The 10,167-nt window shown below is 36.9% G+C and overlaps 1 protein-coding gene, 1 long non-coding RNA gene and 1 pseudogene across 3 annotated transcripts; 1 reads left to right on the forward strand and 2 right to left on the reverse strand.

The window, feature by feature from the left end:
- Positions 1-1,316: 1,316 nt before the first annotated feature.
- On the reverse strand, positions 1,317-1,971 carry LOC139195769 (uncharacterized). The gene is made up of 2 exons (XR_011580709.1): positions 1,875-1,971; positions 1,317-1,542 (listed from the first exon to the last, which is right to left on the reverse strand). It is a non-coding gene; the product is annotated as an uncharacterized lncRNA (long non-coding RNA).
- Positions 1,972-2,097: 126 nt separating this feature from the next.
- LOC103435332 (uncharacterized) lies at positions 2,098-3,830 on the forward strand (annotated as a pseudogene).
- Positions 3,831-5,789: 1,959 nt separating this feature from the next.
- LOC103435331 (plasma membrane-associated cation-binding protein 1) lies at positions 5,790-7,575 on the reverse strand. 2 transcript variants are annotated; one of them, XM_008373716.4, is made up of 5 exons: positions 7,406-7,575; positions 7,077-7,221; positions 6,843-6,932; positions 6,561-6,645; positions 5,790-6,449 (listed from the first exon to the last, which is right to left on the reverse strand). In XM_008373716.4, exons 2-5 carry the CDS (start codon positions 7,188-7,190, stop codon positions 6,103-6,105), a joined length of 636 nt encoding a protein of 211 aa, XP_008371938.1. In that variant the 5' UTR covers positions 7,191-7,221; positions 7,406-7,575; the 3' UTR covers positions 5,790-6,102. The 2 variants fall into 2 exon arrangements, with proteins under 2 accessions (XP_008371938.1, XP_008371940.1); XM_008373718.4 differs by having other exon boundaries at positions 7,410-7,551.
- Between the last annotated feature and the right edge of the window lie 2,592 nt (positions 7,576-10,167).

Here is a 10,167-nt window from a genome sequence, read left to right on the forward strand (position 1 = left end):
AACCCAGCATTCCGACTTGCTGCTGCTGCTGCTTGGATCTCTTTTCCCTTTCCTTCTGCTTGCTTTCTTTCTCTGCCTCTGCTCGAGCCTTTCTCAGATTCTCTATATCCGCCTCCATCACTGTCTTCTCCCCCTTTTGTCTCTTCTTGTGCTCCAACATTGAGTTATCCGACTCCTTCACATGACAGAACATGGGTCCGAACTCAGCCAGCCATTGGGGTTCCACTGCAGTGGCGCACTGCATATACTCCTTCATTGTCAAAACTAACTCATGATAAATCACATAATCTGGATTGCAGCCCATACCATAAAGTGCGCTGCTCGGGTGCTGTTGAAACCAATTGTCCCACATCGGACAGAGGGAAGGAGAAAGAGTACTTTAAATAGAATTACCCCACTCTAACTAATATTGAGGTCTTTTGTGATAAAACCCCTCATGATTGTGCAAGTGGTTAAGTGGGGGGACAGTATCGATGTTGTTAGAGTGGGCCCTCGGCCCGTCGACCTGAAAATTTTCACATTGCGAGAAATTATGGCCATACCAGACGTAGTATCCTTTATTGGCATTATCTGCTCTGCTCGCTTGGTAAAAACAACACTCCCATCCTTTACAAAAACACTGTCGTCGAGGAAAAGATGCTTTAAATTTGTATCATGCACAAGAAGAAGAACTTTGTGCTCTTCTTCATCATTGAACCCAGTCTGCACCTTAACCCCTCTAACAGCACCAGATCTCCAAAGTTGACGATCCTCCCACTGCGCGGTATTAGAAGTGAGCTGAGACAATTTTTTGCTCTGTGCAAGGGTCATCTTCGTTCCATCCCTTCTAACCAATCTTTTTTCCAACTCTGCTTCCTTCTTCTGAAAAGAAGCATCATCTCCAAAAAACAAAGACGAGCTATCAACTGTATCAAACATTGTGTTTCCTTCTTCCCTATCGTAACACGCACGATCAGAATTGTATTCCATCTCTAGACACATGCTTTCGCTAATCTTATATTTCTGTCCTTCGTCCAAATCAGCCATGTCCCCTTCTCCATCCTCGAATGATTGTGCATTTTCTGAATGAAGAGTAATTCTAAGAGAACTCACACCATGTTTCGAACTTGAAGATTTAACCGCGTCTCCAGAAGGACAAATTCGAACTGGCGACGAAGAAATGGGATCCCAGGGAGAAGCACCAGAACCCGAAATATTGTATCTACTCCGCTTTCTTCCATAATCTCCACCACATTGATGTTGTTCACACCAGTGACATTCTTTCCTTCGACAACAATCCTTACCATAACTACTACTACCATCTCTGCAATCTCTCCTTCTCCTACTGTGTTCTTCCCTTCCATAATCATACCTGCCCTTACAATCTCTCGTGCCTCGAAACCGCCATCAATGCCCTTAAACCCTCCCGACTTCGCATTAGCATTGACATCGAAACCTAAGACAGATTACTTCTCAGGACGTCTAAAAACAACTCTGTCCTCCCCCTTCCCAGGAACATATAATCCCCCACCACCACTGCTATTATTTTGCTCCGTTGTTACCCTTGTTTTCAATAGAAAGTCACAAACACACAATGAAATAACTTATACATCAAGAAACCTGGTACAATTACAAACCTGGTAACAAAACCTAGTCTCTCCCAATAAGGAAAGGAAATTGGAAAACTTTACGTGGATATTTACCGTTTTACCCACATCCAAAGATTATATAACTTGCAACCAAAACAAATTGGGAAAGCTTTAGGAAACAGAATTTGGGCAGAATTCACCAGCCCCAAATCAGCTTTTTCTTTAAATTTATATAATTTTGCTGATCTAACAAAAATATAAATCAAATAAATAGTGATTGAAACAGAGTTATGGGGTCTCTCTTACCTTGGGGTGGACTCAGGGCGGCTGTGGAAGTATGAACATAAACCCAGAAAAGTATTCAACTTTGTAACTGTGTTCGATCAGAAAAGGTCAAAACTTTGATCTGGGGTAGCAACATTCTGCTGGATCCTGTTTTGGGTCGGTTGTAGTTTCTCCATTTGGGCCGTAGTCCTTTGTATTGGGTCAGCACAGCCCAATTTGGTGAAAACAGAGGCCGCCCACTCAGCACCAACCTCGGCAAGTTCCCGCTTTCACCTGGACTGAGTAAACAAACACCACAAAAGTCAAAACCCTAAAGAAATTTCAGAGCAAGAGAGGAAGCAGCAAGGAACCGATTCAGTTCTTGTTATTTGACTTCTGAAGGTACGTAAAGCTGGCTCCTTTATTTCAATCAGTTCTTGTTGGGATGCAATTTCATAAACCATTGTGCTTTATTTTCATTTCCTTCCCAACCCTTGTGTAATCTCAGATCATAAACTGTAGTTTATTGGACTACCCAGATGCTTGATTTTTGTATTTCCTGAGGAATTTGTGCCTTCACTCGTTGACAATTCAGTTTTTTTCGTTGATCGTAATTAAATTTAAATTCTGGTGTTTGAAGTGTATATTTGTAGACTGAAATTATTTGATTAATTTTGCTAGTTAGAGCTGGAACCCATAAAAGATACTTTACTTTCTGTCCAAGCTACCAACAAAGGCAAGCAATGGAGTGATAGGCAGATGATGGATTGTAATTCAGTCAAACAATCGTACTCGTGCTCATAGTTTAGTTGGGTTCTAGTTGGAGTATTATCCCAATTGCATCAATCTTTACGTCGTCCTCGAAACTACGTTGTTTTGAGAGGTCATACACAAGATGTCCTCCAGAATAGCCCAAATCCGCCTTGTCAGCTCTCATCCCGAGGTTTATGAACCGTGTGATGATTCGTTTGCTTTAGTCGATGCTCTTTTAGCTGATCGAACAAACCTGTTACAGCACCAACCGACATTGTGCTTGGAACTGGGTTGCGGTAGTGGCTATGTCATTACTTCTCTAGCTCTTATTGTTGGCCAGGCAGCGCATTATATTGCGACTGACATCAACCCCCACGCGGTGAAGGTGACTCATGAGACGTTAGAAGCACATGGGGTTCATGCGGAGTTGATACACACTAACATTGCATCAGGACTGGAGAAGCGTCTGAAAGGTTTGGTTGATGTAATAGTTGTGAACCCGCCTTATGTGCCGACCCCTGAAGATGAGGTGGGACGTGAAGGTGTTGCGTCTGCTTGGGCTGGTGGGGAGAATGGACGTACCGTGATTGATAGGATACTGCCGGTTGCTGACAATCTTTTGTCAAAGAAGGGCTGGTTGTACATGGTCACTCTTACAGAAAACAATCCCTTGCAGATATGCCTTCGAATGAGAGAAAAGGGCTATGCTTCCAGAATCCTTGTCCAGAGATTGACAGAGGAAGAAAATCTACAAATCATCAAGTTCTGGCGGGATTCCGATTCTCAAGTAGCAGAAAAGGAAAACAAAACAGTTCCTGCAAAGGTCATGGAGTCTTTGCTCTCTCAGTTCCATATATTCCCGTTTCTGAGAGGCAGTAACAACGACAGTAGCTGATGTATAGAGAAGGGGAAGAAGTAAGTTTTATAGTGCGTACACGATGGAAAAATGGTCTAGTCTCATGTTCTTCTGAGTTTTGGAAACCTTTGTTGGAATGTGAGATGTACATAATTGATTCGTTTGGTGCCGTAGGGGCCTTTCCGCATACGATCATTTCTACGAAAACTTGCAAGTCCTGGATTCATGTTTTCGTAGCAGCATCCGCAGGACATCTTCATCATTTTCCTAATACATTACAACTTGGTTGCAACTGAAGAAATTGCTCAAAATTGTCAATGAAGATTTATTTCTAATACCATTTAATTGTAATTGGATTATGAAATGATTATTTTGTAATGCTTTGAAAACGAGTTGTCTAGGAATGTAATGTGCAATCCTCCTTCAAGGTTTAATAGCGCGTCGAAGTGACAGCATAAAGTGGCAAAAGAAGCATTGCATTGTTTCTTCAACGGATATTTCTTGAATGCCAAGCTAACAAGTACAGTTTACAACCCAAACAAACCCCGATGGCTGGAGAACAGAAAATTAAGGATTCATCTGATCCATTCTTCAGCGAGCGGGCGTCGTCTCACATAACACAGCAAATGGATAGAAATAAAAAATAAGAGACACAACTAGACCATGCCTATGCTGCTGCAAGAACAATGCTGAATTCAGTGATTCAGTAATGCACATTCACAGTTTAACCACCCTACTAAAATAAAGTTAGACTTTCAATTTCGTCACGTCAATAAAATGCACTTTGATTTGAAGCTTCAAAAAGTAAATATAAACCCAAGCAAGTGGATATGGGTTCTTAACAAACCTGCACTTCTGAACCACTGTTTCTCTGAGTTTCCTCAAATGAAAACTGAAAATAATTTTGTTAAAAAAAAATGTACATCAGGCGTCAGAATTCACTCCTAATAAATAATCCAACTTTTGGTTGGCATTGTGTATGTAAATGCATGCTACTATTAAAAATTAGAATAAAGAGAGAAAATTGAGAACCTTCGTTACAAATTGAATGAACGCAACTTTCTCTTCGCTAACAAATAAATAGATAAGAGTTGTGTAGAATATGGATATGGGCGTACATGGAAGAGCCAAGACGCATACTGAGTCGGGGAGAGAGAGATCAATTATCACGAATAATTAGAGGTGCGTAGAAGGAAAAAAGAGTGAAGAGATCAATTATCTTATCTAATTTAATCTTAGAAACCCTAGGTATCTAAAAGGAAATAAAATTAAAAATTAAAAAAAAATTAAATTTTTTTTTTTTTCTTTTTAACAAATGATATTATCTACATTAAAAGAGAGATGATCGTTTAGCATCATAATTGGCTAGCAATAATATGATTCACATTCGCCTTTGGTGAGACCTCTCATTTACGAGTGAAGATGAATACCATTAGATCGTAGTACTAAGTGACATTTAAAATCCAAATTAAACATGATAAATGACATATTCGGAAGAATTCTGTCTAAAACAGGCTTAAAACATACATGCTTAAATTAAAATTGTGTCATTCGGACATCACAAAAAGTCTAAAACACTCACTTTAGAGATATGACAACATCAAATAACCTAACAAACCCTCCAATCTCTTTTCTTGATTGCTCACTACTTTCTTCTTTTATACTTTTATTGTATGTAAAATAATCTAATTGCTCACCACTCTAAACACCTCTCTAGCTTAGGGTTTAGGTCTCTATTGTGATTATGTAGTGAGGAAGGGTAAGGTTATGTATTGGTGAGGATTATAATAGGTTTAAAATTTGATTATAATAGGTTATATATTTGAAAAATATTAATTGAAACATGGGAAGATAATGTGTGAAGATGGGACAATAACGTTATAATGTCATGTTTTGACATAACTTAACGCTCTTAAACAGTCAAAAATCGAAATTCAAATCTATCACCCCTATTAATCTAAAAAAAAAAAGCTCAATAGTTTAGATTAAAGCTCAATTATTTAGATTAAAGCTCAATTGTCCGTGCAAGACTAATGTACTATTGCTAAAAAAACACTCTTTTTTAACAAACGATATTATTTATACTAAGGGAAGGGATGTGGGTTTAGTCTCACAATGGGTTAGCAATAATGTGATTCAAATTTCTTTTTGGCGAGAATTAAACCTACGATCTCTCACTCAAGTGAAAAGAAATACTACTAGACCATAATATTAAATAGTTGCTAAAAAAAACACTTTAACATTAAATAAACAAACACGTTGAGGTAGACACACAAATATAAATTAAGCCACATGAGCAACGAACACAAAGCTATAAAGAAACAATAAATAATAAAGAAAGAACTGAATTTGCCAACCAGTACTTGTTTGATTGGTACTGTAATACGAGTATTACATGGTAATTCACATTGAGGATATGACTGATACATACATACATACATGCATCCATACATACACAGACTGATAGACCAAAAGATTACACATGAATGAAACTTTGGAAAAACAAATATTCCCAAAGAGATTACAAGGATTAAAGAATAACAAATCAAAAATTTTCACCAAAATATAACATTTTACACAGAAGTCATCACTGACTTGGGGAGGAAGGACTTAGTAATTTTAAACCTTTTTAATCCATTCATGGTTGATTGATTGTTCTTCCTAAGGCTTTGGTGGTTCTGCAGCAGCAGATTCCTCCACCTTTGGAGGAGGAGCCTCAGCAGCAGCTTCTGGCTCAGTAGGTTTAGGTTTTTTAACCTCCTCTTTCTTCTCCTCCACCACCACCTCTTCTTTTTTCTCTTCTTCGATCACTATCTCCTTTTCTTTTACAACACCACTTGTTTCCTCCTCAGTTTTTGTTGCTTCTGCTGGCGGTGGCAGCGGCTCTACCGTTTCCTCAGTCACAATGAATGTTGAGACCTTCTCGAACACAAAGAAAACTGGACCTGAAACATAGGCTGACCCATATTTTGAAGAGGCTTCTGATACTGTTTTGGATCCTGGGAATTCTGTTCATGCAAATATAGATTCAACCCAATTAATTAAATAATTAAAAACACAAGAAGTTTTTAAGAATTAAACCCAAAAATCGTTGAATATGATTTAAATAATTTACATACCAATTTTAGCCAACTCTTCAAGGAACTTGTGGACTGCGGCTGAGTACTTCTTCAATCCTGACTCTTTGCGCTCCTTAACCAAAATCTGTTAAATATGAAATTAAGTTAAAGAAAAAGAGTTTATGACCACTTAATTATTGGTTTATTAATTCACTCTTTTATTGTTTATCTCTTAAGTTGTCTTATGAACAAGATTTTTGGCATACACAGATACATACTTGTATGCAACTGGTGACAAGACATATTTTCTCATCTTATACGACAAGTTTCTAAATATCTTACCTTGATTTCAGCTGAGGAAGCTTCATATAATTCAATTACTTTTGGTTGAAGCTCAGCCTTCTTCTCTTCAAACTCCTTGGTTATTTCCTCCTGAAAGCAGATGCATATACAGTTATACCACAAATATCGATGAACCGTTTTATCCGTATGATTTTCTTCAGAAAATAAAAATCATTTGACCTAAAAATCAAGAGAAAAGAAAAAAAAAGAAGAAGACATATATATATAACAAACCTTCGACTCATCAAAGGACTTGCAGGCCTCGGCAGCAGCAGCCTTTTTTGTACTGGTTTTGGTCTCAAACACCTTCTTGATCTTTGGAAGCACCTTTGTTTGCCAATAACCCATCTCTTCTACTCAAATATCCCTTAAACAAAGTCTAAAACCAAAAAATGAACAACCCGAAAATCAGAAAAATTCAAGTATCAGACCGAACTGGTTACCAAACGATCCTCTAAAGTTATGCAAAAAAAAAGAACGGAAAATAAGTACGAAAATTTTGAAGCCTGAAAAAGCACAAAGAACTTGATGAAACTAAGCTAATAATAATCTCTATATCTTACCTACTTAATTGTGTGATTAATTCTCTTCCTTTTTCTTTCTCTTCTCCAATCAAACCCTCAAGGTCCACCTCAAGGCTCTATCACTGTAGCGTCCAACTGGCTCTCCAAAACTATACCACAAAAGCTTTAGAACCTGGCACATCAACATATAGACATTTGCTTCTCACACTTAAATACCCCTATGATTCCACTTTAATTGCCAAAATACCTAGTTATTCATTGATACCAGCCAACCTCCCCATGCAAATTGCCTAAACTACCCTCCGCCGTCGGTTTATAGAATTTAAAATATAAGGGCTATGACGGTCCACCAGAATTCACAGGTAGGTTTGGCCATTATTTCCCAATTCGATATGTGTGGTTCAAGGCCAGGGTGGCGTGGTTGTAAATTTGTGGGGTATGTGGGAGAGAAAGACTCACCTAGATTTGAAATATTATCGTGTTGTTTTTCAAATTAATAACGTATTGTTAGTAGAAAAGTTATAGCATATGATAATACGTTATTAATTTAGAATATTATTATAATTGTGGTCTGGACAAAAATTTCTTTCTTATATGCGGTGGTGTGTGTTTTTAGGAGATGTAGGATTCGAATTTAATATTTCAAACACAATGAAAATAATTTTAATCACCTGAATTACAAATAATTAACATGTATGATTAGTTTGAAGTATTTATATGATCGCATATCATGGTCCGACTGCGTGTAAGTTTTTTCATGAAAATGTAGGGGGAAATTGTGGTGTGGGCCCTGTAGGGGGAGGTGACAGCTGGCAATCACCTCAAGGGGGAGTATATTTTATCAAATTGAAACGTGGGACCCTTGAAGGGTTTTCCCGATTTGGATGTTGATCTGTAAATTTAATTGTAACGTGTACGGATCTTCTTCTTCTTCTTCTTCCCTTGGCTCACAGAAAATACTTGTCACGTGGCTTCGCTGGATATTTGGCAATCACGATTCACGCCGTCGATGACTGAGCAAATTTATTCGAATAAAACCAACCCCCCATGGCCCCCCATTTACAAATAATGCAGACAAAAATTCATGCCATGTTACTCTTTGTTTGATTGTATGTGCATACAAAAAACCAAAAATAAATTAAATTAAATTTTTTTTAAATTCACAAAAATTTCAAAAATGCAAATAATGTGTGTGTGTGTGTGTGTGTACATAGCTGGGTAGCCTAGCTAGCATCCACATGGGGATTAATTATAATTTTTTTTTCTTTTTTAGGGTTTGGGGGCCATAAGGAGTGGGGGACAAGAAAACTTTGTATTGGTTTTGTAGTGGGGCTAAGACAGGTAATTAGCTGCATATGATTTGGTTTTGGTTCCAGAATGGTTTAGTTTATGGTGTACATAAGGGTTTAGTATATAACTGGATTTTTCCAAGTGCTGCTGGTACAAGACATCATACATTTTGAATCAATGTTCTGGTTTTTGTTGTAAGAATAATTGTATTTTTGTCTGAAGACCAACTAATTCGTTTTGCTCGTTTGAAAATTACAATCAAAACGTATGCAAATGTAACTAAACAATCAAAGAAGGAGTTTTTACACATATGTCAAACCATATTTTGTTGTTTGAATGACAGGTAAAATTGGTTTTCAAGTTGAACTCTATTGAAACAGCATCTTTGAGTTTACCAAAAAGAAATTCTATGTATCATACATTTTCAGGGAGATGTCCTTTTTTTATATGTAACAGAGAGATATCGCAGGTGAGAACACCTTTCCAGAGCTTAGGGGATTTTTTCATAGAAAATGATATTGATTTTTCTGTGAAACGTCCATCTTTTGCTAATCTGACGGCCACCCATTTGCCTACAAGAATTAATACTCTAGTTGAATCTGAGTGTTGGGAAATTCTCCAGCATCTCGTTGCTTATATCATCATGTAAGTATTTATCTCTCTTAAAGGGAAAGTTGTACGCATATTCACCATATTTAAATATGAGTTCATGGTTGTCATAATTTTTTGAAGAGTTTGTAGTTTAGTTGGTTAATGATATTGATCCTTGCATTTGAGGTCCTAAGTTCTATTTTCGCTTGACGTTTTTATAAATAAAAAAAAAGGGAGTGATATTCACTCACCCATTTTTACTTCTTAAACACATTTTTAATTTTCGGCTATCAGATCGGATAACATAAAGAAGATCAATTAACAGAATTTAACAAGGGGTGTATGAGAAGTTAAAAAAAGCACACCCCTTAAAAAATAGCAAAACTTTAACATCCAATTATAATTTATTTCCCTATCAAGAATGGTCGATCTTAATCCCACTAGGAAAAGGATTAAGATTATGGAGAGTCTAGTAAAAAATGTGATTTGATAAATTATTTCTTTATTTAGCAAGCTTAATCCAAATTTTCCTAATTATTATAACAAAAGGATGGTGAGCAGTCTCAGTGAGAAAGTGATTAATATTGTATGCATTATGATGATATTGTGGACTAAATGTTTTTGTTTTCCTTTATTAGTCTTGTTTCCTCTAGATTCAGATACTGACTTCAAACATTTGAAATCCCATTACAACATGATAAATTATAAAACCTAAATCTAATCTCTAGGAAAATACTTAAACCTTTATTCTTCTATAGATATTGGATGTTGTTATCCACACACCTTTTTTACTTTCCGCACACTCCTCTTTTTACTTTCCGCACACACCTCTCAATTTTTAGCGTGGATTGAATGAATTAAAGATGATTATATGAACTTGGCTAATACCAGGTTTGTATTTGAACTTTTAAGTTTAAACA

Source organism: Malus domestica, chromosome 05 (assembly GCF_042453785.1).
Source record: "Malus domestica chromosome 05, GDT2T_hap1".
NCBI lineage: Eukaryota > Viridiplantae > Streptophyta > Magnoliopsida > Rosales > Rosaceae > Malus > Malus domestica.